At 40.5% G+C, this 27,501-nt stretch overlaps 1 protein-coding gene across 1 annotated transcript; it reads left to right on the forward strand.

Annotated features, from left to right (window-relative positions):
• btaf1 (BTAF1 RNA polymerase II, B-TFIID transcription factor-associated) lies at positions 1-27,240 on the forward strand. Its single transcript, XM_053679798.1, has 38 exons — positions 1-459; positions 2,646-2,769; positions 3,161-3,275; positions 3,951-4,097; positions 5,133-5,332; positions 6,621-6,754; positions 6,863-6,992; positions 7,311-7,379; positions 7,495-7,584; positions 8,149-8,244; positions 8,367-8,543; positions 8,696-8,836; positions 9,476-9,594; positions 10,225-10,351; positions 10,600-10,704; positions 10,789-10,938; positions 12,484-12,626; positions 12,768-12,942; positions 13,851-14,054; positions 15,595-16,027; positions 16,238-16,422; positions 16,539-16,692; positions 16,826-16,935; positions 17,051-17,252; positions 17,417-17,565; positions 18,492-18,644; positions 19,763-19,884; positions 20,099-20,266; positions 20,394-20,471; positions 20,564-20,693; positions 21,766-21,907; positions 22,730-22,860; positions 23,059-23,181; positions 23,550-23,702; positions 24,181-24,392; positions 24,983-25,142; positions 25,239-25,409; positions 26,175-27,240. Exons 1-38 carry the CDS (start codon positions 446-448, stop codon positions 26,322-26,324), a joined length of 5,586 nt encoding a protein of 1,861 aa, XP_053535773.1. The 5' UTR covers positions 1-445; the 3' UTR covers positions 26,325-27,240.
• The last annotated feature ends 261 nt before the right edge of the window (positions 27,241-27,501 follow it).

Consider the following 27,501-nt stretch of genomic DNA (forward strand, 5'->3'; position numbering starts at 1 on the left):
GCGGAGGAAGGAATAAATACAAGATGGCTCCTCATATAAAATCAGCCTCCCGGCTTCTCTTTTGTGAACAACAAAATTACTTTTCTTTACTTATTCGCGTGAAATACCTTTTTGGGACAAGTGCCGAGGGTTAGTTTGTTGTCTGTGGTGTTAAAGTGTGACTCGCTCTTTTTGTGTGTAAGGAGATATTTGAGAGAAACCGGGGCGTCTCATTTTAGGCTAGTGTGAAGCGGATCCACTATCGACACTCGGCTGGTGTGCGACGATATTGGGCCTTTCTCCATATAGCACGCGCTGGGTAAATATCGCGCGAGCGCTACACCGGTCAGTTAGTGGATTGATTAGCTAATCCGCCCCTGAGCAATTAATGGTGTCTGTCCGCTGTTCAACACACTGCCAACGGACCAAACTTACATTAGGGAAATATACACTTTAATTTTTCACCATGGCTGTCTCGAGGTGAGTTCTGTTTCTTCTACCTTTTTTAAGAAAACAATGTGAAAGAGCGGTATCCAGGCTAACTCCTAGCTAGCTAGCTAGCAACGTTGCTCTCGCTTCACTGCTAGCCACGATGAGCCAGTGCAGCAGGCAGACTATAGCTAGCTCTCTTAGGCCACATTTTCATGCCAAGTGGATATAAAATTGAGTCGTTGCTAAAGAAAAACGAGTATTTAAAGTGGACGGTGTGTTAGAACTTGGTGCTAAAATGAAGTTGGATATACGTATAATAATTTTAAAAAAAAAACTGTCGATGTCTGTAGTGTTTATTGTTGTGCTGTGAAAGTTTATGGAGGCCTCGTTATGTTGGAATATGATGCTAGTGGTGACCTTATCACCGGTGCGTTAGACATCTTATGTTGGCATACACGAGTTAAATGATCCTGAAATGAATGATCCAGCTTTCCGCTGTAAAAGTTGCTAACTCGTGTATATGTGACTGTTTCGAGTGCTAGTCATGCCATCTGTTATTTTGTAGGGGGAAGCTTTTCTACATCTTATGCTCCTTATCCTAAGTGATTAGTCGATTAAACCTCATGCCAACTTATTAAAGTGTGATCGAGGTGATGTGTGGTTTCCTGTAGCGGAAATCCGTCTACGTGATTTCATTCAATGTGTGTGTGTGTGTGTGTGTGTGTGTGTGTGTGTGTGTGTTTGTGTGATCATGCCTGTATCTCTGCCCAGTTATTTGGCCAGATCTTTGTGAGTGTAGGCAGGGAAGCTGCATCATCATCATCTTGTCTATTTTTATACACAGTGAGAGCACAGTGTACTTCTAACCCACCAATTTCTCATGCATCTCAACATTAAGGTGAAACAAATGGTCCTTAACTGTCTGGGATGTGTTCACTGGATCAGTGAGATGCCGAGAGCACTGTTTGCTGTCATGGAAGGTGTTTTTGTTTTGGTTTTTCTTTTCCAGATCATAATGTTTTGCCGCATTTCACACATACTTCCTCGGGTTTGTTTCTTGTCTCGCAGTAGCCCATTTGCTTGCACTTTCTTGCAGATAGTCATTTAATGGTGTTTTTAGCTCTAAAGCTGTGTTTGTTTGAATATCTGGGAGAAAAATGTCAGACTTGAAGCTTTTGACATGTACAGAAGTGTAAATGTTTATATCTGTTGTCTTTAGGTGTACCTTTTATTTTCTGCACTAATGCATTCACCATATTCATATCCATGACCTTTAAACATGAGCAGAATCACAGAGCGTATAGAACGAGACCGGAAAGTGTCTTCAAGAGATCTGGAAAGGACAGAAACACTTTTTCTGTTCATGCTTTATGTTGATCCTCACTGCCAGTAATTGTTGAAATACCGCACAAGTTTAGATAGTCCTATGCCAAAGTCAAACATTTCCACCTCTCGGATGTCTACAGCAATCACATGTCACCCTGCCACTATGAGGCAGGTTTGGTTACCCTTTCTGTACGAATAAACCTCGGCCTCAGCGACTTGAGCTGCTGATTAGTCTGTTCTGAAATGTGCTTGTGTCAACAAGTCTTAATTCTTTTTGTTTTGTTTTTTTCATTTAAGCTTAACTTTCTCCTGATGGGATGCCTACCAGTGTTGTTTCTGGAGTTAATTGTAACATGCTCCACTTTTGACATGAAATTTTGACAAAAGTATAAAATGGTTGTACGTTATTGCAGTCGTAGCTTTATCAGAAATAGACGTACTCCTTTGAACGCAGGTGCACTGAAGCAGCGACGGTGATGTGGTTGTGGCAGCCCAATTTTCACACACTGCAATGATCTGCTGTAGTTGTTCCGTGTTTGTGAATAAGCGCTTGCAGTCATACTGAATACCCCTGTTCTGACACCTGAACATATGTGAATGGTCAATGAAGTCAGCTTGTTGGACAGGTGTGTTTTACTTTGTGTTCATGTTGAGTAAACCAATTTGCAACTGACAATGAGGTAATGTTAACTGCTGATCCTGAAAGCTGGTTTGGTCACCTAACACTGAAATAGGAGTAGTGTTTACATACACAAAAACCACATTAAATGTATACAAACTACACTCTATCATTTGAACGCCAGGCATTGCATGAGATGTCTGTCTGTGACTTGTGCTTTTGTGCAATTTTAAAAAAATAAATAAATAAATAACAATTTTTTAAAAAAAAATTCCCTTCTGCATTTCAGGCTAGAGCGTCTGTTCATCTTGTTGGACACCGGCACAACTCCTGTGACGAGGAAAGCCGCCGCTCAACAGCTGGGAGACGTAGTCAAGCTCCATCCACATGAGCTAAATAATCTATTATCAAAGGTGATCTTTCATCTCCCTGCATATCCTCTAATGCAGCAACTATTGAGGGATGTGGGTGTTGGTTTATTTATTTCTTTATTTTTAAAGCCTTGTTTGTTTTACTTGCAAAACTCAGTTTCATTTTTACTGTCGCATAAATGGCCTTTAAAAAATGTGGAACAGAAAGGAAATGCAAAATGTTGTTTAATAATCTAAAGGTTGGAGCAGTGTTTGAATTAGTTATTGATGTGCAGAGGTGTTGGGGTGTGTGTGTGTGTGTGTGTGTGTGTGTGTGTGTGTGTGTGTGTGTGTCAAATGCACAGAAGTAGACTAGTTGTTACATATGCAATGTTGCCTGAATGAAACCCTGGTTTGTATGCTTTAATTTCTGTCCTCCTCTTGTCTTTGTAAGGTTTTAATATATTTGAGGAGTCCCAACTGGGACACGCGAATTGCAGCTGGTCAGGCAGTGGAGGCCATAGTGAAAAATATTCCCGAATGGAACCCCGCTCCCAAGCCAAAGGAAGGTAAACACAGCCTCCTGTATTTCTCTGTGGGCTAGCCTCTTCAAAGAGTTACTAAAATTCACTGTACCGTATAAGCCTGAGCTTCATAGTGTAGTTGTGTTTGATCATAACTGATCTTGCAGTTTAAATGGACACAGCTCTGCAATCGGTGTTCAGTTCAGCATGCCAGAGATTTCCTCTGCTCAGTACAATTCTCGTTGCAGAAATATGTAAAGCCAAATCCGAAATAGAGGTTAAGCGAGATGGTGACATTTAGGAGAGGTTTGCCTTGCCCACATTTTAATAACCAGTATCAAGACCTGTGTAATGAATAAAATAATAATTATGCAGTGCCATGAATCTAATGCATGGCACTAGATGGGCTGCATATCAGCGTTTGTGGTTTAGAAAAGATTGCATTTAGATTTGTGTTAAATGTTCAGCACAAAATCAGCTGAAAGGTTTGTGGGGAAAGTTTCTCTCCGAGAGCGAAACTCCAGTGTGAAACAGTGAAAGCAAAGGTAGATTACTCAGCCAGAACTCCATGTACAGTTGTTTGTCAACAGTATTTGTCAGTGTCTTAAACCAGAAGTGAACAGGTAGCGTCAGGTATCACATTTGGGTAAGGTTATTGATGTATTCATGCCTTTCTTGCAAGCTGCCCCTCACCTAAAATGTGTTTCCTGTCCCACTTAGAGTCCCGAGCAGAAGACATGTCTCCTGAGGACAGCTCTACAGACAGACTCAGTTTCTACAGATTTGACATTTCCCGTTTGCTCAGACATGGAGCTTCGTTGCTCGGCTCCGCTGGTGTAGAGTTTGAAGTACAGGACGACATGTCGGGTAGGTTATGCATAAGCGTGCGCATACCGTAATAATGAACCAGTAAACATACAGCTTTTGTTTTGGTGTACCCCATGCCTGCGGACTGCATTCTTAAATTGTTTGGACTTTTACTTATAAGGTTTACTTGTTTGTGTGGGTTTTTTTTTCCCTCTCTCTGTTTAAAACTATTTATTTATTTATTTATTTATTTATTTTTGCTCAGAAAGAGTAAGTTAATGTGAATGTATAGAATGATTCCAGTTAGTGTTTTTTCTGTCCTCCCTCCTCCTCTGTGAGTAATAATGTACATCAGAAAAACTTTGCAAACCCTGTGGCTTCCTTTGGGTTCTTTTGCATTTGACTGGAGCATAAAGTAAACAAAAGTTTGTCTACTATCTGACTTCAACAATGCAGCCTATTTGTTTGCCATTTGACTGACTTGTCCTCAACTTCTGTGATGATGCAATGAATTTGCGTTGCCAAAACATCAACAAATGCTTTCTGTTTGTTTTTTGACCTTTTATTATGTACTTGGAAAATGGTACTTTATAGTGCTTTTATCTAAAGCACTTTACACTGTGTCTCATTCACCCATTCACACACACACTCGCACACCAATGGTAGCAGAGCTGCCATGCAAGGTGCTATCTTGCCATCGGGAGCAACTTGGGGTTCAGTGTCTTGCCCAAGGTCACTTCGGCATGTGGAGTCATGTGGGCTGGGAATCGAACCACCAACCCTACAATTAGTGGACAACCCACTCTACCACCCGAGACACAGCCACACTTGCTCTGTTAATCATGTTCCTGCTTAAATGCTTCGTGTTTAATCAGTTAGTAGTTCGGTTATCGCCTTAGAAATTTGTCTTGGCTTTCAGTGGGGTTTTTTTCTTTTCTTTTTGTTTGTTTGTTTGGTTTTTTATTCATCTTGTCTTTGTTTTCAAAAGCTAATGTTCGTTCCAGTTATTTCTACTACTGAAGTCGTACTGAACAGAGCACAGAATTGATACCCATAGCAATTTTTTGATGGTCCTGTTTTTTGTCTGCTAAACAGCTGAAGTGGACCCCAAGGAACGACTGGCCCGACAGAGGAAGCTTCTGCAGAAGAAGCTTGGTCTGGATATGGGTGCTGCTATAGGCATGGATACAGAGGAGCTATTTAATGATGAAGACTTGGACTACACCTGTACCGCCAATGTAAATAGATCGCAGACTGGCAAGGGGGCTGTGTTCCAGAGTTTCCGCAGCAATATGGTAAGATGGAATTAATACTTCTCACAATTGAATAGGCAAAGAAAAGATTTATTAGGTCATGTATGCACCTACATTAATGGGACAACATGTAACCAAAAAAATCAATAGTGGACAATTATTGAAATGCATACAGTGCACTACTTGGAGGAATAAAAACAGAAGAACATCACATATTTCTTTTGAACTCATCATGTTGTAATACTGTAATGTAGTACTAGCTCAATAAAAATGTGTTGGTGCTTGGTTGTGCTTTATTCACCCCCTACGGAGCACTCATTCACCTCTTATTGGGTTTCTGCTTGTCTGAGAGCAGTGGAATTATCCACTTAGTTTGATAAGTATAATATGCTGGTTGATTGTCACTTCTGCGCATAGTAGATTTTATAGTATACCAGGACAAACACAATACTGCAACATTTTTATGTTTACAGTGGCTGTCATTAAATCGGTACTAATCACAATTTAAGCTATAGCGGTCACAAATAAAAACCGATGTTAGAAACTTTGATAAACCAATAATATTCCTTTTGAGAGTATGTAGCTGCATTCACGTTAGTATGGAGCCGTTTATTTAAATTGTAGTATGGTGCCATTTTATTTGGTACATTGATGCAGTTTTATTTATTTTATGTCCGTATTCTGCACATCCTTATCCTTAACCTTTTCTAAGGGAACCTATTCCTTTTTTTAAGAGCTGAATTGTTTTAAATGGTACACTGCTGTTGCTCTAAACACCATCTTCCAAATACAACCACCCTAAAATATGGTTGGGTTGGAAAGTGCTTTTATACACACACATTTTTATTTTTATTTTATTTATATAAAATTAACTGTCTGTACAGTGTGTTTAGTTGTGTTTTTTTTATTTATTATTTTTTTATATATATATCCTTTACTCTGGACCATCTGATAAGCTTCTCCAGATGTACTCAGAATGGCCCAACCTCCTTTTTTCACTCACAAGGTGGTGAGCTGCTGTCTAACAGCTGTAATTTGTCAACCAGGGGTTTTCCCATGTTCATTGTGAATGGAGGCTGTAATGAACAAAGTTAAAATTCCTGTACTTTAACATGCCTAATGCAGACACCTTTTGTATGGGGTTTCAAATCCGATTTGACACATGACTTAATTTGCATCTCTCAAGGTCCATACCACTACCCATACCAAACAATACCTTAAGAATTACCACCAGTACAGCAGATCATACCGTCCACTACTATTTTTATAGTGTAGAGAGCATTGCTGAGTTTCACTGGTGGGTAATAAAACGCATGCGTCTTTTCCACAGCCCATGCAGGCAGCCGAGTTTATAGACTCTGAGTTCCGGCCTGGCATGAGCAATCGTCAGAAGAACAAGGCTAAAAGGATGGCCAAGCTCGTGGCAAAGCAGAGATCCAGAGAACTGGACCCCAACGAAAAAAGGTACTACCATCATCAATACACTGAAACATTCCTCCTACGTTTTGTGTTCGAGTTCACGTTTAGAGGTGTGGGTCAGGCAACTATATTCTACTGTGTTTTTGTTCTCAGCAATGACAGCTTCGAAGGAGAACCTGAAGAGAAACGGCGGAAAACCACAAACGTAGTCATCGAGCAGCCGGCTGCTGAGAACAAAGTCTTAATTGATAACATTCCCGACAACTCAAGTTTGTTTGAGGAGGTGTGTAAACAAAAATGCTCAGTTCAGAAAGACGCTTGATGCACATGCATATCCCACACAGTTCCACTCAACATGTGCGCATACAGATGTGTACAAGTGTTGTATGATACTTGTGAACATGCTCCCACCTGTAATAAGATACTCAGTGTATACTCTGCCAAAATGTTGTGGTTAAGTTGCTTATTAAATATCCTTGTTTCTGGCTGTTCCTACTTAGAACACTGATCTAGATCATGATTAAGTACTGATTAGTTGGATCAGGTGTGTTGATGGTAGGGAAATGTGCAGAATCAAATTTTTTCCCTCTCTCTACAAAAGACTCAAGAGTGGCCCTTGGAGAGCTTCTGTGAAGAGCTTTGTAATGACCTCTTTAATCCATCCTGGGAGGTACTGTAACTACTTTGTCTTCATCCTTAACAAGCTTTTATTTTTAATGCTGTATGGTAGTTATATATGTGGGTTACTAATATGTTAAACTGCATGTGTGTTTTTTGGACTACAGGTGCGGCACGGTGCAGGCACAGGCCTGAGAGAGGTGCTGAAGTGTCATGGTGCAGGAGGAGGGAAGCTGGTGGGCAGCACTTCAGAACAGGTATGGATGAAGAACTCTCACTATTCTTTTTGTTTGTCCATCCAATAAAGGATCCATATTGATGAATTCAAACTAATAATTTGCTAGTCAGTTCTTCATCTTCGTTTTGTTTTTGTGGATTAAAAAAAAAAAAAAAAACTCAAAAAACCCCCACACATCTGCTCTGTTTTATTGCATGGTAGTTGAACATGCCTAATGTACCTTTGAAGGATTTGAATTGACGCAAGTTGGCACAGTCAGAGTTGTTGCCAGGCACCGTGGTGACATGTCTGGTGCATGAGAATTTTTATAAATGTGTTCATGTGACTCATTATATTGAAAGTATGAAGCAGTCCAAACACCAGTTCCCTGCAGCCCCACAGCCATATGTCCAGTTTTGCAACAAGTAGCTTAATGTTATAAGCTTAAAGCAGCAGATGCCTTTTTATTGGTGTATAAAAATAAATGTCTGCTAGTCTGAATATTGTCCAGTAACGTGAATGGTTCACCTGCATTATGAGCTGCTGTGCCTGCATTTTAACCACATTTTTTTCCTCCTCCTCTTTTTTCTTTTTACTTTCTCAGTTATCCCAGCAGCATCAAGACTGGTTGGAGGACTTGGTCATCAGGCTTCTATGTGTGTTTGCTCTGGACCGCTTTGGAGACTTTGTGTCTGATGAGGTAAGACACCATTTCGTGACCTCCCGGACTCGTTTTTCTCCCGACTGCAACTACTAGACTTTCTTCCTTTTTCTGTTGTTGCAGGCTCTTCTGATTGTCCATTATTTTTAATACTCTGTTAGGTTGTTGCACCTGTGAGAGAAACTTGTGCACAGACACTGGGCATGGCCTTGAGACACATGACTGACTGCGGTGTTACCATGACCGTGGACGTTTTGTTGAAGCTGCTTACAGAGGATCAGTGGGAGGTTCGGCATGGAGGACTGTTGGGCATCAAATACGCCCTTGCTGTCAGACAGGTAAGAAGAGCATCAGTACTGCCTTATCTGGCTGTGGCTTTGTGGGAGTCATTGAATGTTATATTGAACATTATGCATCAAACTTTATAGAAAATGACACTTAGAAATTTTAACAAACATGTAAATACATGTTTGTCCTCATTAACCCACAGGATCTTATTTCGCAACTGCTTCCTCGAGTACTTCCGGCCATCACCGACGGGCTCCAGGATCTGGATGATGATGTGCGTGCAGTAGCAGCTGCTGCTCTTATCCCTGTAGTGGAGGGACTGGTGCAGCTACAGCCTGCTAAGGTCAGCGAAAGGGAGTAAATGCCTTCACCCAAAAATAATAATGTAACATGCTAATGTTTAGTGTTCTGAGTCTATTGCCCAGATGCGCAAATAATTGGTTCCTTCCATCTTCATGTCTCTCATTTGGTGTAGTATATTAAATACTGTATACTAGTAAGACTACAGGGTCTTACTACAGGTCTGTGGGTAATACAGCTGTTGAGGGAGTGATGGTAAATTCATCTCTAATCCATCTTTCTATAATTAATTATTTTTTTGTTTCCTCTGTTGGAAAGTCATGGGAAGGAAGTACTGTTTTGTTGTTGTTGTTGTTGTTGTTGTTGTTGTTGTTTTTTTTTGTTTGTTTTTTTTCCCCTCCACTGTTTGACCAAGTGGTAATACAAAAAGGATATCTGCTATGGTCTCCCATATAGCTCTACAGAAGTTTCCCCTGCTATAGTTTACTTAAACCCAGAAATAGATGTATATGCATGAACACAAATCATTATAGCTGATGTATTGTGTAGCATGATTGAAGTGACGTGCAGATCTTTTATTAAAAAAATAATAATAATTTCTTTGAAATGCAGTTACCCTGGACTAGTACTTTAGTTGTTTATCCATTTTCATATCAATGTGCTTTTTGTTTGAATATTGTAGGTTCCTTTCATAGTGAACACACTGTGGGATGCTCTGCTGGAGCTTGATGACCTCACAGCTTCTACAAACAGCATCATGACTTTACTATCATCCCTGCTCACATACCCTCAGGTCCTTCACTGCAGGTGAGCCTACAAGTCTGCAAGTCTTGTTTATCAGTTACATTTGTATTATAATTCTAATATTGTATTAGCAATGCTGATTAATCTGTTTTGGCGAAAATGTAACTTCTGCGCATTTCTAGACGCTTACTTGGTGTTCGTCACCCTGAAGGAATTATAATGATATTTGTTTTGACTATTGATCTTGGATTCCTTTATAAGTGTGGTGAGCAAATGAGTGGTAAAGGTCTTGCTCAAGGTCCCAACAGCACTGGCTCAATGCTACTGCGAATTGAACTTCGTCTTCCTGCGTAGTGGTCCACAGCCCTAACTGCTGAGCCACCACTGTTAATGTCTAATAGTTTAATTAGCTACACTTTCAAACGCTTTCTCTTCATTGGGTTGGGCAGATCAGACACAAGCACAGTGCAAAACAGATCATTATGCCAGTAGAACACTCAACTTGCGTACACAGTTGCGTGACATGGTAGCTTTTAATGCGGTGTCCCAAACGATTCATCTGTCAATAGTTACATACTTCTGTTTGTGATTATGTGCTTAAACCTCTACAATTTAGTTGGGTTTAAAACAGATATGATCTTTTAAAATGGTCCTTCCTTGTTCTGCCTAACAAACTCTCCTCATCACCTGCAGCATGCAGCAGTCACTGACCATTTTGGTTCCTCGGGTGTGGCCATTTCTTAGACACACCATCGCTTCTGTACGACGTGCTGCCTTAGAGACCCTTTTCACTCTGCTGTCCATGGCTGATCAGGTATGATAGTAAGTGGCACATGTATAATGTAGCCTCAAAGAGACTGCTAAACTTTGGGGGGGTTTATGCAGAGTTGTTTAGAAGTTCACTATAGTAATTATCGGTAATTACCCTCCCTGTTTGTGTCTGAACTAATTGCAAACCAAATATTGCAGATTCGGTTTTACAGTCAACTTGTTTTACCAGTTCTGTTGTGTAAGTGGAGATATTTGTAGTTTTTAATGTGTAATTTTGCTTACTTCCTACAGAGCTGTGCCATGTGGCTGAACCCTATCCTACAAGACATGCTGAGGCACATATTTCAATCCTGCATTCTCGAGAGCAACCAAGAGATACTCGATCTCATCCAGAAGGCATGTAAAGCAGCTAAGAGACCCACACTTAGTTGTTTGTTTTTTTTTGTAACGTACTAAATTCACGCATCAATTTACATCAAGGTGTGGGGTGAACTGTTACGGCAGGCCCCTCAGCAGTATGTCGTAGCAGCCAGCTGTCCATGGATGGGTGCCTGGCTCTGTTTGATGATGCAAGCACCTCACATTCCCATTGACATCAACATGCTATTGGAGGTCAAGGCTCGATCCAAGGTAAGTGCATGGCTCATCTGACTTCATTTGCATCTTGTAATGTCACCTAACCAGCATCTAATATATCACATGGGGTCATGATCTCATATGACTTCTGCCGCAACCAGGGATGTTGTATGTAATGGAAAATAAACTAATACTAGAGCAATTAAATATAATGTGACAAAACTAAATAAGCTGCAATTAACTGCAATTGCATGCGTGGCTCTAATTATACGCACCCTGTCCACTTTATTAGGAGCACCTGCGCTTTCATGTTCTCTAAACAACCAGTCCTGTGGCAGCAGTGCAGTGCAAAAAAAATCATGCAGGTCAAGAGCTTCAGTTAATGTTAACATCAAGCATTAGAATGAAGAAAAAATTGAATCTCTGTGACTGTGGATGTTGGTACCAGAAGGGCTGGTTTAAGTATTTCATAAACTGTTGATCTGAAACTTTCTCACACCGCAATCTCTAGAGTTTAAACAGAGTGATGCGGGGGGAAAAACAAAAAAATTTAGTGTGCAACAGTTTTGTGGGTGGGAAAAGCATTGTTGATGAGAGGTCAGAGGAAATTGGCCAGATTGGTTCGAGCTGCCAGGAAGGATGTAGAAGCTCAAATAATCTCTCTTTACAATTGTGGTGAGCAGAAAAGCATCTCAGCATGCATAAAGTAACAGACATTGAGGTAGATGGGCTACAACAGCAGATGATCACATTGGGTTCCACTCCTGTCAGGTAAGAACAGGAATCTGAAGCGATCCTGGACACAGGCTCATCGAAACTGGTCAGATTAAGAATAGAAGAAAAAAAAAATAATCGCTTGATCTTTTTCCAGTCTTCAGCTGCAACCATGCCACAATCAGAGTCCCAGAGATCACACTTGTTCTTCATTTGTGTTTGGCCACATGATTGGCTGATTGGGTAGCTGCTTAAATGAGCAGATGCACAGGCGTTCCTGTTAAAGTCACAGATGAGGGTAGTTTAGAGTGTGAAAATGCTGACTGACAGGAAGAGCGTGAATGTGCTCTGGGGGTATTCTGAATTTAACTTGCACTGAAAAGTGCATGCCTGGTTTCTTTTAATAAGACACTATTTTGTATAGAATATTTCTTAGTACACATTCATACATTTTATAGATTATTATGAAAGTGACTTGGCAATATTTTCTATGCCAAAGCGCAACATGAATCCACCATTTTCCTCTCATGCATTTAGACAGATGAAACACGCATCATTAATGAAGTGCATATCCAGTGACTCACAACGTTCAGAAAATAGCAGTTTCAGTTTGTCTACTAGAACTAAAAACAAACACTTAATAAAATTAATACTGGCAAATAGTGCTAAACTAACTAAAACTGAGTTGAATTTCAAATAACGAAAAACTGGAGAAGTTGAATAAATAAATGGCCATTGGCGGTCACCGCTTAAATCACGAAATTTACACCTTTTGTACTGTCTTGCATAATCAGTGGCATTTCAGTGTAAGCTTTTAAAGCCATACTTGACAAAAGGATCACTAGTCTGTGAGAGGAGCTCATCTTGTGTGTTATGTGGATTAAGGAGAAGGCGAGTGGGAAGTCTCGGCAGGGTGGACCGCAGGTGAAGGAGACTGTGCAAGAGTACATCGGGGGAGCGGACACCATCACTGAGGACCCAGTCTCGAGAGACTATGTAGTGACTCGTGCCCGGCTCATGGCTGCCAAGTGTGTGCTTTAACTTTCATTTTGTCCTCTGAAGTTTTAGGCTATTTGTCATCCCTGTTTCTGTGGTTCTGCTTGTATTATTATAATTTTTTTAAAAATTGGCAATTCTTGCCTCATTGTAGCAGTGATATGTTGTTCCAGACTGCTGGGAGCACTGTGCAGCTGTATCTGCGACCCACGGTTAAACAGCTCGACTCAAGAGATTCGGCCAGCGGAGTCATTGGCCCAGCTTCTCCTATTCCACCTCAACTCTAAGTCAGCCCTGCAGCGCGTTGCTGTATCCATGGTGCTGTGTGAGTGGGCATCCTTACAGAAGGTAAGCAGGAGAGTGCAATCTGGTCCAGACCAGGAGTCTCTTTTTGACTGGTATTGACTTTAACATATTGCTTCTTTCAACCTTTTTAGACATTCAGAACTGTCTGTCTGAATACGATGTAATTTTACTGTTAAAGCGCTTAAAACCTGGATTCGTATGGTCATGGAAAAGTCATGGAAAATTTGCTTCACAAATACCTGTATAATAGAATATATGTTTAATTATTAATGTTGGTTAAACAATACTTGATGCTCAGGTGATTAGTCACGTCACATTATGTTCTCAGCATGGAGTAACGTCTGCCAGATATGACCAGGTCTATTCCATAAAATGGCAGAAGAATCAGGAGTTTTAAAGGTGCTTATAAAGTAGTCATACTAGAGCTGTGTCGTATGGACTGCTTTTATAGTATAGCTATGTAAACATTCTTCAGTACACACAGACCTCACTGTCGTTGTTTTGGTTTAAATTTTAGTTAAGATATGCTGTGGTAAAATTTGACATGGGTTTTTACATGTAGCCCTAGGGAATGTATGGTCATGAAAATTTGCCTCGAAAGTCATGGAAATTTATTGGTAAAAATGTGTATGAACCCTGTAAAGGTGTCGGTTTAATTGATAAAATTTAATTTGCTAAAATAACTTTAATAAACTGCCACGTCCTCATTCTGTAAGTGTTATTTACAGTTTCCAGGCAATAAAGTATTGATTCTATAAATGTTTGAGAAGGATATAAAGAATATATATATATATTTTTTTTTTTTTTGTTTTAAGGTAGACATCCTAGCCATCAGTAGTTAGCTTCCATCACAATTGATTTATATTTTGAGAATTTAAACATTAAGCAGAACTGACGAGATTGCCTTTGAGGTTATGAATGTTTTTGACTTTCTCCATTTTTCTCTGTAGGAATGTGAGGTAGTGTCCAGTGTGGTCCAGCCTCGTCTGTTGGCCATCCTGTCTGAGCATTTGTATTATGATGAAATCGCCATCCCCTTCACACGCATGCAGAACGAATGCAAGCAGCTCATCGCACTCCTTGCTGACGCTCATATCGACGTGAGGGAGAAAATCAACTGTAGTGTCTTCACCATCGATCAGGCCAACGAGCTGGTTAGTTAGACCTGGTCACTCTCTCCCTTTGTTTTTTTTTTTTGTTTGTTTGTTTTTTTTCTTTTGTGGGGGGGGGGGGGCAATTAACCAGACCTTAATTAATCTTATAATCTGTGTTTTGCTACCTTGGTAGTATGCTACATTGAGTGGCTCTGTGTCAACATGGCTGATGGGCCTCAGTAGCAAAATACTTGAATTACGTGCATGACTATCAGGGAATAACACACAATAAAGCGTTGTACTGAGATAATGCTAGTTTTGTGTTCCTGGCATCTGGTTTATTGCTTATGGTAATGTAGTAATGCATCATCATTGCTAGTACTTTTTCCTCACTGTCCACATGCTCTGCTTCATATTATTCGTATCCATTCCCATTCGTATCCATCCCATGTAGTTGTTCTTGAGCTAGGCGAAACTTAATTGCCATCAAGATGCACATACCTTGGGTCTTTAGTGACCAGGGACATCATTCAGTACTGTCCCCTTCGTTCATTTTTTTCACATTAGACCTCCACCTTCATAGTATTCCTCAATCTATTCATCAATAATATAACAAGAAAAAATATATAAAATTGTAGAATATCTTTTTTATAATTAATTTATTGTAAGAAGTTTATAGTGTCGCTACTGACCTGAGGTGTGTAATGGTGCAAGTATATTTTTCTGCACAATAATATTGAATCTCTCACGGCTCAATAAGTGCAATTCTTTTATTCCTCAAGGTGGTTTTGTAAACAATGATGTAATGTTTCAGACATAAAAGAAACGTTACGAAACTTGATGTGGTTCAGCGACTGCAAAAAAGTTTCTAATTAAATACTAATGTCGTTTGATTGTGGATCTGATAAAGCTGTCGGCGAACAAACTATTGATTATGAACATGAAAATACCCTTGAATGATCTGCATCCTGAATATGAGCAGGATGCTGAATTTACCGGGTGAAGTGCAGAAGGTGCCATGTTTGACTATCATAATATTACTTCATAATATTATTTTTAGGCAGGGGTGTAACCTGGCCTGGGCATTGGGGACTGTAGCCCTGAAGACTTTTTTCTTTACCCCCAAATAATTCTCCACTTAGCGCAATTTGTCACTATGTAACTGAACGTCAGTAAAAGAAGACATTGGTGATTACGTTGTAATTTTTCTATCCTCAGTGAATGGAGGCAAGACCAATCAAACAGGGTTTACAGGAAAATATGTAGAATTACTGATGTCACATGATGGGGGAGGCTTGGGGAGGGGCTTTATTTACAAAGGTTGAGAACCTCGGTATTAACCATCATTGCATGCTTAGCAACAGAAATCCTGTCCATTTAGGTGCTGTCATCATTCTCTTTTTAGATGCATGTCTGTAGAAGGAATAGAGGATTTGTGCAGAGATCAAAATATTACGTATCTGAAATCTAACGCTTGTGACAGTTTGTCTCACGCACATAACACATTCTGTGTGACGTCATTTTATATTTATTTATTTATTTATTTATTTATTTATTTATTTATTTATTTTCTCACCCCCTCCTCTTTTCTTTTAATCAGGTGACTAGCATCTTCTCTGAGGCCACAGCGTCTTTGAACCTGAAGTCTCGGCAGCTGCAGTCATTGGACAGTAAGCGGCAGCAGGCGTGCTCTACGGTGGCTGAGACCAGTGCTGAGTGGCAGCAGATGCATCTACGCGTGCATACTTTTGCGGCCTGTGCCATGGTAGGCCTGGCAGCACTGCCGGACAAGCTCAACCCACTGGTGCGGCCCCTTATGGAGGCTGTTAAGAAGGAGGAGAACACCCTGGTACAGGGATATGCTGCCTCCAGCATAGCCCGCCTGCTCCAGCTCTGCACAGAGCGCACACCCTGCCCCAATTCAAAGATCATTAAAAACCTGTGCAGCTCGGTGTGTGTGGACCCCATGCTCACACCCAATGCAGAGTGCCCTGTTCCTCCACACACACCTCCAACACAGGATGGCTGCAAAGGTGACAACACTTAAGCCCTTTAAATGTTATATGCGTGTGTCTATTTTTACATGTCTTTAGTACGTCTGTCTTTTAAACTGTTAGGCCAAGAATGGAATAAAAATAATAAAACTATCCTAGCCTTAAGGGACTTGCATACAATAATCAGCATCTGTCCTTATATATTAAGTAAGATGCAATAATTTGGCTTCTTATTGTGCTCTCTTGTAGCCACCGTGTCTGAGAAAGATGGCATGCACCACATGGTGAATAAAACAAAAGGTATCATCACTCTTTACCGACATCAGAGAGCAGCTTTTGCCATCACCAGCAAGAGAGGCCCTGCTCCCAAACCGCCAAAAACCTCACCCAATGACCCTCCCCCAGGCAGCTCCATCTCCACAGAAACTGATGAGGTCTGGGATTTTGAACTTCTGTACTCAAATTATTATGCCACACTGATTACTGTAATTCGTGCTGGTTGATTTGTAGGTTACAATGCATTAATAAGAATCTTTGGTTACTTTCTCAGAGTAAGAAGCCGATCCTCATCCAGAGGAGAGGTGCAGAGTTCTCACTGATGACTGTTGCAAGACACTTTGGCCCTGGCCTCACCAAGGATTTGCCCTGTCTCTGGGAGTCTATGATTGGCCCACTGAAGGCTCTAGTGGACATGCTGGGTTGTAGTAAGCACCTTTTTAAAGGCTGTATATGTAATAGAGTGAAACGTGTCGATCTTGAAATACCTTAGCGATGAAGTAACCTATACTTACCAGCTCAAATGTTTACAAAATATTCTTCAAATATACTGTATTATAGATTCCAGGCAGCTCTTGGAGAAGGGTGATTTGGTAGCTCAGGAACTGGTCAACTCTCTCCAGGTGTTGGAGGTCACCACAGGAGCCATGGCTCAGGAGCTCATATCTCTGGTAGGTGAATATGCACCTCTACACCTACAACCATGTGTGCACTAGATTTAATAACGTAATTCTCTGCACGAACTCTTGGTTAAATAAACTATCAATATCTTGCCCCTTTTTCTAGCTGTTGGAGCAGCTACCTCTGCTGTGTGCATGTCTCCAGCACCCGTACACAGCTGTGCGTCACATGGCTGCTCGCTGTGTTGGCGTGTTCAGTAAGATCGCCACTATGGAAACCATGAGCTGCTTCCTGGAGCACGTGCTGCCATGGTTCGGGGCGATTGACGACCGGACCAAACAGGAGGGAGCAATTGAGGCAATGGCTTGTATCCTTCACACAAAGATGCAAGTGTATTCTGTGTTAGTGTATATAATTATTAGTAAATTATTTACAGACAGTATTCCTGCTTATTTACGAGACAAGCAGTGAGTGGCTGTTGCGCTTTCTCATAAGGCCATGTGAGTGTTAGTCCTTCACTGTAGCTCTCAGGTGTGATGGAGCAGCTGGACGTGGACATTGTACCCTACATCGTGCTGTTGGTGGTGCCTGTGCTGGGCCGCATGAGCGATCCTAGTGACAGTGTGCGCTTCATGGCCACACAGTGTTTCGCCACTCTCATACGTCTGCTCCCTCTGGAGGTGTGTTCTCCTCATTCCATACTCCGTTAACCCATCTGGTGGGAAAGGAGGGTTTTGTAAATATATAAATAACTCATTTAAAACATTTTGTGTCATATCCAGAGTTGGTTAAAATCTCCAGATCGGTACTACAATTCTGTCCTTTGCCTCAGTTTATGCCTTACGAGTCAGTTTAGCAGTTCGCATCTACAAAACAAATACGGCAAGCCAAAATACATGGCATGTTTGTTTCACTTCCTTCAGGTGGGCCTATTTAGAGTCAGTTGCTTGCTTACTGCAATCAAACCACACTAACGTGTTTTTTTTTTTTTTAAATTAATTGGAACGAGACCAATTAAGATCAGCTTGGACCAGTGGTTTTGCTCCACACTAGGCTGTGATTTGTGTTTTCACTCACTGATGTGAACTGCACCAATGGGGGAAACATATGGACTAAATTCTGTGGGTTGAATACACAATAAATATCACTAAAGGAAAATATTCTGGGTCCATATCTAATTTGGTTCTGAAATGGCAAATAAAACTTGTCCAGAACTGGAAAGTTTATTGTGTAATACTCCTCGAACCTGCACCATGGCATTCCTAAAGTATGTTACTGCTCTTCCTCATGTCTGAAAATAATGCCTGAATCTGACATTTTTTTTATATAAGCATCATTAACTGTGCACACAAAGCACATTATAAGCTAGGTTGGATTTTCTGCCTAGAACATCTGAATCATTCACATTGTTAACCAAATCTACACATAAATGCAAGTTATATGGCTTGGTAACACTGTTACTTGTGTAAATGCTTAATGCAGATACAGATAATGTAGGTAATGAATAGATCTATTCAAAGTTACAAAGAGTCTTTTCAGTCTAGATAGCTTTTCATGCAAAAAAAAAAATGTATGCACATGTTCTTATTGCTGGTGTCATTTAAAGGCTGGCATACCCAACCCACCCACGATGTCGGATGACCTCATTCGTCAGAAGGCCAGAGAGCGTCACTTTCTGGAACAGCTATTGGATAGCAGAAAGCTAGAGAATTACACAATCCCTGTCCCTATTAAGGCAGAACTCAGGAAATATCAGCAGGTAGGTGGTTTCATGGTCGTGCCCTTTACGTGTTAAATGTGTGTTTTGTTTCAACTTATAAATATTCAACACTGATAAGTGTGTCATGACTGCCTGTTTCAAATCCTGGACCTTTATGCATGTATTTATTGACTCGACTGGGTGTTTGTTGTGTAATGTGGCCTCTGCTGCATGCATTTGCATAGTGACCAAGTGCTGCTACGCCACTCCAGCTGAGTACTGGGTGAAATATGGTCTCGCTCTACTCTCTTTGCACTTCAATTAAACCAGTGGCTACTCAGCACTTTATCCCCTCTCCATCCTCACAGTCAATATTACAGATGGCTTTTGCCTTTAAATGAAAGAGAGCCAGCGGTAGTGTGTTGATGACAAATTACATTTATACCAAACAAATTGTAAGCTGGGAAATGGAGTGGCTCTCGCTTTCCTTTTCCCACTGGACTGAAATCAAATCCAGAGTGAAAAATCTTCCTGTGGAATTAGATGACACTGTTCTTTTTCTCTCTGAATTGTAATCATGTATTTACAAGGGGAAAATCTATATAGTGTTTGTAGAACAACAGTGCAGAGTTAAAAGGAAGACGGAAGACATTTTAAGTGAGAAGCAAGATCAGGAAGGAATCTGCTTTAATCCCATGTGCAGTTCTTTTGGTGATTATTAATTGGCATGTAACTGAACTGCATGCTTCCTAATTAGTAACAAGAATATGCTTGATTACTTGGAAAACTTTTATTATATATGAACAATAAATGAATTTGCTAGGTGTCTAATTTATCTCTATATAATAATGCACTGTCTCTAGTGTAAGACAGGAAAACTTGGTAAACTGATGTGTGTGCGCACTGGCATACACAGATATGCACATGTAAATTTAAACAAAAGTGGCTGAACAATAGAATATACAGTAGAATATATTCTTGTTGACCTGCCAGTAACCATGAAGCTCAGGTTCCTTATTGTCAGTAGTTAGAGTGTTTTGATATAAGTGCTGCAGTTTGAACATAAATTACGTTTGAATTACACTGAGGGGAAAATGTATGTAAAAAGATTAAGTTGTATGGTGTGGCTTTGAGGTATTTATTTCCATTTTTTTAAAAATGGATCTTCTTTGTACTAGGATGGAGTGAACTGGTTGTCTTTCTTGAATAAGTACAAGCTGCATGGAATCCTGTGTGATGACATGGGTTTGGGGAAAACCCTTCAATCCATCTGCATTCTGGCTGGAGACCACTACCTCAGGTACTCATCACTGCATTTCCATCAGTACAAGCCATTATAGATTAAGGCTGTTCTTTTAAATAATATAAATAAATCATTTTATGAATAATTCAAGCCCCCCCCTGCCGCCAATTTATTTGCCTTAATTCCTTTTTTTCCTTGTTTAAATCTGCCTCTTTTTTTTCTTTTTCTTTTTTCCTTCTTTTTTTATGTGCATGTTTTTGTTTGTGTGCAGGGCACAGGAGTATGCCAGGACCAAGGCTATAGACTGTTGTCCTCTGCCCTCTATAGTTGTGTGCCCCCCTACTCTGACAGGCCACTGGGTAGACGAGGTAGGCAAGTTCTGCACTAAGGAGTACCTGAACCCTCTGCACTATACAGGTCCCCCTACAGAGAGAGCACGGTACGTTCCTCACCTTCCACTGCAGTTCTAACAGGACTAGTTTTGGGGCTTGATTAACTGTCCTTATAACAGAGGACCGTTAAATTGGGGTTTGGTTGACTCTGCTCTTTCACTGTTTCTGTTCCAGATTACAGCACCAAGTGAAAAAGCACAACCTTGTGGTAGCATCATACGATGTAGTGCGGAACGACATCGACTTTTTTAGGTTGATATTTCTGCTTGCTGTATGCATTTCAAATAATCTGCTTTCCTTCTGTTTAACCAGTGAATTAATTATTTGTTTCCCCACACTAATAGGAATATAAAATTTAATTACTGCATCCTCGATGAAGGTCACGTTATTAAAAATGGCAAGACCAAATTATCCAAAGCTATCAAGCAGCTGTCTGCCAACTACAGAATTATCCTCTCAGGAACTCCCATTCAGGTGAGTCTAGAACTCATTAACTCTTCTTTCTGTGCAAATGTCTACCTGAAATCATAGGCTCTCTAACAGGGAGCACAAAATGGGGGTTTCTTTTAGGGAACAATTCTATTCATATTTATAAAGATTTTACCTGCCTTTTTACACCCCCCCCCCCCCCCCCCCCCCCCCCCCTCCCAAACCAAAAAAAAAATTACATTTATGAAGACAATATAAAAATAGTCTAAAACCGAAATCCCTGGGTAATATGCCTGTGGCATATGTATTAATCCTGTATTTATTTATTTTTATCCTGTGCATGTGAACAAGCACATTAACTTCATCTAAAGAACACCCCCAAATATCTGTATATGTTGGGACACACCGTATAAATGGCAGCTTAAGTACTTGGTCATGATGTTTTGTTAAAATCGCGAGTGAAGTGTAACACCAATATAGAAATGATTTTACAAGTAACACGCTATGACACCTCTGTTTTGAGAAGCTGTCAATATATTTCAACAAAAGGACATGGAATTTCGTTAATTTGCTTTCTAACCTTGCCTTTATTTTTTGGAAAGATCACATTGAGCAAACGGCTTAGCAGCATTTTTCCCACTTTATAAATATAGAAACTATAACCTGTATAATAACAAGCATGTTAACAAGAGCCTGTGATTTAAATTATAGCTTGCACTTTTGTAAGAGCTGTGGTTATGTAGAAAAATGTACAAATTTCACCAGGTACAGCTACAAATGTATAACCCTACTATGTGATTTTCAGCTTTATTAAAGTATTTTTGTGCCAGTTTCAGGTTTTATAAATGCTGATTATATCACTTTTATTGTACAAATTAATCCGGTGACTTTAAGATTAATTCCGAGTGTGCTGACATTTTGTACATGTGGCACCTGGCTTTAGTGGACATCTTGTTGTACATTGTTATGGAGCATGAATTTTTTTTATTTATTTTTTTTTAATTGACCTTTTTTTGACCCTCATACATCAATGGGTTCTTAGGATGGTTTCTTCGACAAGTGTTGAAAATAGAAGGGGGGAAAAGCCTCTTATCCTCTCATCCTGTCTCCTTTCTAGAATAATGTCCTGGAGCTGTGGTCTCTCTTTGACTTCCTGATGCCAGGCTTTCTGGGTACGGAGCGCCAGTTTGCCGCCCGTTATGGGAAGCCCATCCTTGCTAGCAGAGACGCCAAGAGTTCGTCTCGGGAACAGGAAGCAGGTAGGGCTCTTCACCGTTTCCTTCTTCCCTTATTTATTTATTTATTTATTTATTCATTCATTTATTTATTTATTTATTTATTTATTTAGGTGTGCTCTGAGTCTTCTTTTAGAGGTGACCATATGCTAGCATTATTCTATAGACTTGGGCGTTGCTTAGGTCAGTGGTTTTCAAAGTGGGGGCCGCCAGGGGGCCTCAACAATTTGGTGTGAAAAATAAATAAATACATGACTTTTTTTTTTTTTTTTTTGTCTTTCTCACGCTCAGACAACCACACACACACATTCAATTCCTAATGTAATGTTAAGATGTAATTATTAATAAAAACAAAGGGGGGTATATTCAGAAATCTGTATTTTTAATGTGTTTTAAAGACGTCTTGTAAAAGGGGGGCCTCTGTCAAATGTTAATGCCATTTGGGGGGCCTTGCCCTGGAAAAGTTTGGGAACCCCTGGCTTAGGTGATGGTTGATGTCTTTTGTTAGTTATTAACCATGTGAATTGGTGGTCTTTTAGGGTGTTTTCACACTTTGCTTGAATGAGTGTGTACCCAGGATCGATTTGTTTGGTAGAGAGCATCATTGCATTGTTTTTGCACCGAAAAATCTTAGATTGATTGGCCACATTTAAACGTCGAATTTTGTCGTGTGCTCAGTTGTTTGCAGAATGGTAGATAATGGGTACATTCCTCCATCGTTCTGTTATAAAACGGTATCAATAAATCAATTTTTCAAAAGTGAGCGGTTCCCTTTGAAAGACTTCACTTGAAAAGAGTGTGAAAAGTGTTATGTAGTAGTGTATTGTGACCGAGAGTGTCTCTTAGGGGTTTTGGCTATGGAGGCTCTGCATCGGCAAGTGCTACCCTTTCTCCTGAGGAGGATGAAGGAGGATGTCCTCCAAGATCTTCCACCCAAGATTATACAAGACTACTACTGTAACCTGAGTCCCCTACAGGTACTGCCTTTTGCATGTACACTTGTATTCATGTACTCTCTCAGCAGAGAGTAAAACTGATCCACTTGTCCAATGAGCAAAGTCTTTCACATATGAATACATTAGTGCTGACCAGGTTTTGATGACTAGAATTTAATGAAATTATTGTAAAGGTCCACATGGTGTCATTGTAGTCTCTCTGTCTCTCTCTGTGTGCAGGTTCAGTTGTATGAGGACTTTGCCAAGTCTCGTGCTAAGGTGAATGTGGATGATGCCTTCTCCACAGCAGCTCAAGAGGATGAGGACAAACCCAAACTGAAGGCCACAGGACATGTGTTCCAGGTGAGACATCAATGGAGGTCACCTCAGGACAAAAAGTAGTTTAGCTCTTTTAAGACTACATGCACTGTATAAAACTTTCCAGCTAAATGTATAAAGCATTCACTTTGAACAAACCCATGAAAGAAAATAAATTCTGAGCTGACTTTGCAGTGAGTTTCTAGTCAGTTACGTGCAACAGCAATGTCGCCAGAAATGAGGATGATAGTGTACCCAATTTTAAGGCAACCCCCTTAATTCCATTTCTTTAGACTGTACATTAGAACTAGTTACTAATTTGACCAGTTTTGACTAAATTGTAATGCAATGTAACATGAATAGAATATTTACTTTGTCTCGGTTTTAGCATTAACACTGTACATATTGTGTAGGCACTTCAGTACCTCAGGAAGCTGTGTAACCATCCAGCGCTGGTCCTGACACCTCAGCATCCTGAGCACAAGCGCATTAGCGAGCAGCTCACCTCCCAGAATTCTAGCCTCCGGGACATCCAGCATGCACCAAAACTTTCTGCCCTTAAACAGGTAGATGCACTGCTCTTCTTCTTCTTTTTTTTTTTATTTATTTTTTTTTATTTATTTTTTTTTTTAAATATAAAAGCTTTCTTTTCAACTTATGTAATGGCTTTTCAAATCAGTGGAATTGTTTATGCTGGAAAAGCAGGAATTGTGCAATACAGGCTTGTGCATTGTGCTGGAAATGGTTAAATGGATATTTTCCTTTATTTATTTATTTTTTTGTTCTTCGATGTCAGAATGTCAGTATTGAATGCAGCAGCTATAGAAACCAGACACAAGCAAGTAGTAAAGTTTCAAGTGGAAACCTGGGAAGTGTAGATTCCTTCAAAAATTGTCATGGGATGTCAGGAGTTAATCATTTGTATATTGTGTGTTAACTAATTTTGACGAAAACTGGGATGTCACTTATCACTGACCTCAGAATTGCAGCACTTGCATCGAATATTTTGAAAATTGTATTTAAACATGTCATCTCATCATGCAGTTGCTGCTGGACTGTGGTCTGGGTTCATCCGGCTCCTCGGATGTCAGTACAGAGGCTGTGGTGGCTCAGCACCGTGTGCTGATCTTCTGCCAGCTGAAGAGCATGCTGGACATGGTGGAGCATGATCTGCTGAAGCCTCAGCTGCCAACGGTTACCTATCTGCGTCTGGACGGCAGTGTACCCGCAGGCCTGCGCCATTCCATCGTCTCCAGGTGCTGATGCTAATAAATATAAGCTTATGCACATACTTACAGATACACATCTTTCTAGTCCAGGAGAATTTGGCTAGAATTAACATTTCTTAGGCTAGCGAGAATCCATGTTACCATGTTCATCATTTATTTAATCATTTATCATAGTTCCCAGATGGCTTCCTATTCAGTATGTTCTCACTACATGGTGTGTAACCGAACCGCATTGTTAAACAGTGCATTGTGTGCCCAGTAAACTGCCATCTGTGATTCAGTCACAAAGATGGATTCTCATAAATGCCTGTTATGAATGGATAACATTGAAAGAAATAATTTTTCATATGTAATCAGGAAATGTGTGGTGGAAGAAAAGGTTGGCATTAAAGTCTATTTATTGATGCCCTGTTTTGTACATGAACTGGCCCACGGGTAATTCGGCAACGGTTTAATAGATGTACAAGGTGATTGTACAAAATGTAGAAAAAGGACCCTTAAAGCATTCAAATGTGGATTGAGTATGTGAATATCATTGTTTGGATAATGAAAATAAACTATGGTTCTGGCTGAATGTCTCCACCTGTCACCTTTACCGTTACCTTTTTGTCCTGCAGGTTCAACAACGACCCTTCGATAGACGTGCTGCTTCTAACAACACACGTGGGTGGTCTGGGCTTGAACCTCACAGGAGCTGATACCGTGGTGTTTGTGGAACATGACTGGAACCCAATGAGAGACCTACAGGCTATGGACCGTGCTCACCGAATAGGACAGGTAAGTTTATATATGTATATAGTCTAGTTATTTATGAAAGTGTCTGGCTTTGCTTTCGGCTAGAAAAATGAAAGCCTGGGCGTGTCTGGGTTTCAGAAACGTGTGGTGAACGTGTATCGTCTGATCACTCGTGGCACTTTGGAGGAGAAGATCATGGGTCTGCAGAAGTTTAAGATGAGCATAGCGAACACTGTGATCAGCCAGGAGAACTCCAGCCTCCAGAGCATGGGCACAGATCAGCTGTTGAACCTTTTCACCCTGGACAAGGTAAGTGTGCCTCTCGTCAGGTTTTAACAACGCCACTGTATCAAAGGTATACAGTATAAAATCTTCACATAGCCACATGCATTTGTTCATTTAAGGGTTACTCATCCTAGTTACTCATATTCATGGGGCTCTTCCGAGTTAGGGTGTCTGTGTGCCCAACGCTGTCCGCTGTCATTGTGGGAATAAATGAGCCCCCTCATGCTTCATACAGTGGGACTTTGTAAGGGGTTGCCTTTGTGGGGGAGGAACTGTTTAACACTGGCGACTATGTCTGTACACAATAGTGTTGGGTTTTATACGCCTTCCCATATTTACATGCGGATGGATAACCTTACAAACAGGGCAAGGATCTTTGGGCCTAGACAGCACAGGCTGCGTGCATGTTGGGGCTTTGATGCGTAAGTACTGAATGCATATTTGAAGGGGGGGGGGTCCACATTTTTGAATTGTTTGAGTGTCAATAAAATTTTTACTTTCATATGATTTATGTATTTGCTTAATCCTAATGTCTGTTCAAGTATTCAAATGGAAAAATGTACTATACTGCAATATTAAATTCAAAGTTGATGGAATTTGAAGGCGTTTTAAGTGAAACATGCACGTGCCGTGTGTTCTTTCACACCAACCCACACATACTCATGCAGTCACAGACCATCTGATTGTGTGTTTGGTAAACAGTAAGCTTTGCTTATATGTTAAAAAAAAATTCACACAATGTGAATGAAATGTGTGTATTCTGTCTAACGTGTAACTTCTGTTTTCTAGGACGGTAAAGTCGAGAAGAGCGACGCGGCATCCTCGTCCTCAGGGAAGACCAGTATGAAGTCTGTACTGGACGGCCTGGGGGAGTTGTGGGACCAGCAGCAGTATGAAGCAGAGTATGACCTGGATAATTTCATGCTGTCACTGCACTAACCAAGCACTTCCTACTCGCACAGCCTCCACCAAACGTCCTCTTATGATCGACCACTTTTTTATTTGTTCCAGACAATAATGTGATCATATTGACTCAGAGTGAAACACCGTCTGGATAAAACATTTGGCCATGGTCCCTTACAAACTTCTTTGGTCAATTATGTCAGCCTGGACTCGAACTTGTTCAAGAACTCTCGTACTCGACCCGTACGCTCTCCTACTCCCACACTGCCACGCTGAGGACGAACACACTGGGATTAACTCATTTCCCCAGACCTGGTCTGCTGATTTTATTCTCAAACATGCTGTGGGATCTTCCTTGTCTTGTTGATCATAAACAGTATCATGACCTAGTCCTCCTGCACTTATACACCGTCTTAACGCTTACCTCGAAAGTCAAATCAGTATTGGATCTTAATAGGCATAGAAGCCAATATACAAAACATAGGATTTTGTATATATTGTTTATTTTTGTAGACTGGACAGCCATCATAACCAAAAAGGCTTCTGGAGCCTTGTATCTAGAACACCAGGGGACACTGTAGACATTTAGACAGCAGGAAAACATTTAACTGGAATGGGAAAAAAATGCTAATCTTCCTTTCCACTAGGGGGTGATGGTCTTTTTCTCTGAAGCTTGTCGGTCCCTCATCCGCCTTTTAAAGCTCTGATCAGACCCACAGAGCCTACCATGACACGCTCTCACACCCAGAGAAAATGTGAAACGTCTGGCATGTGCAAGGGCATGGTGCTGACTGGAATCATGGGTATTGTTCACCTTGCAGATATAGGATGCCCATCGAACCTTGTCGGATAGTTTTAAAAAAGTAAACAAGGACTTGTAAATATTTCTGTAATTTGCCTTCTTTTGATTAAGCCAATAGAATTGTAATAAATTCTAATGAGCTTTCTTTGATGCCTGTCTGTTCTTTAAAAAAAAAAAAAAGTGGTATGTTGATTCCTCCTGGCTTGGTGTTTTATCAGTACAGCGTGTGTAGAATCCACAAACATGGATGCACCAATTGAATGTTTTTGTGTTTTCGATGCAATCCTGATATCAGAACTGCGTGTTCCCTGTAACTGATGCAATCCTCACGTCTTCACACTAACTTTTCCTCACACATCATGCCAAACAGCACGGGTCTGATGGCTGCGTGCTTTATGGAAAGCTGTTCCT

Source organism: Ictalurus punctatus, chromosome 3 (assembly GCF_001660625.3).
Source record: "Ictalurus punctatus breed USDA103 chromosome 3, Coco_2.0, whole genome shotgun sequence".
Lineage (NCBI taxonomy): Eukaryota > Metazoa > Chordata > Actinopteri > Siluriformes > Ictaluridae > Ictalurus > Ictalurus punctatus.

Bases quoted from the DNA above. Each gene is read 5' to 3' on its own strand.
- btaf1 (XM_053679798.1), top strand. The intron at 14,055-15,594 runs GTTAGTTAGACC...TCTTTTAATCAG, and splicing joins TCGATCAGGCCAACGAGCTG to GTGACTAGCATCTTCTCTGA. The intron at 17,253-17,416 runs GTATCCTTCACA...TGTAGCTCTCAG, and splicing joins AGCAATTGAGGCAATGGCTT to GTGTGATGGAGCAGCTGGAC.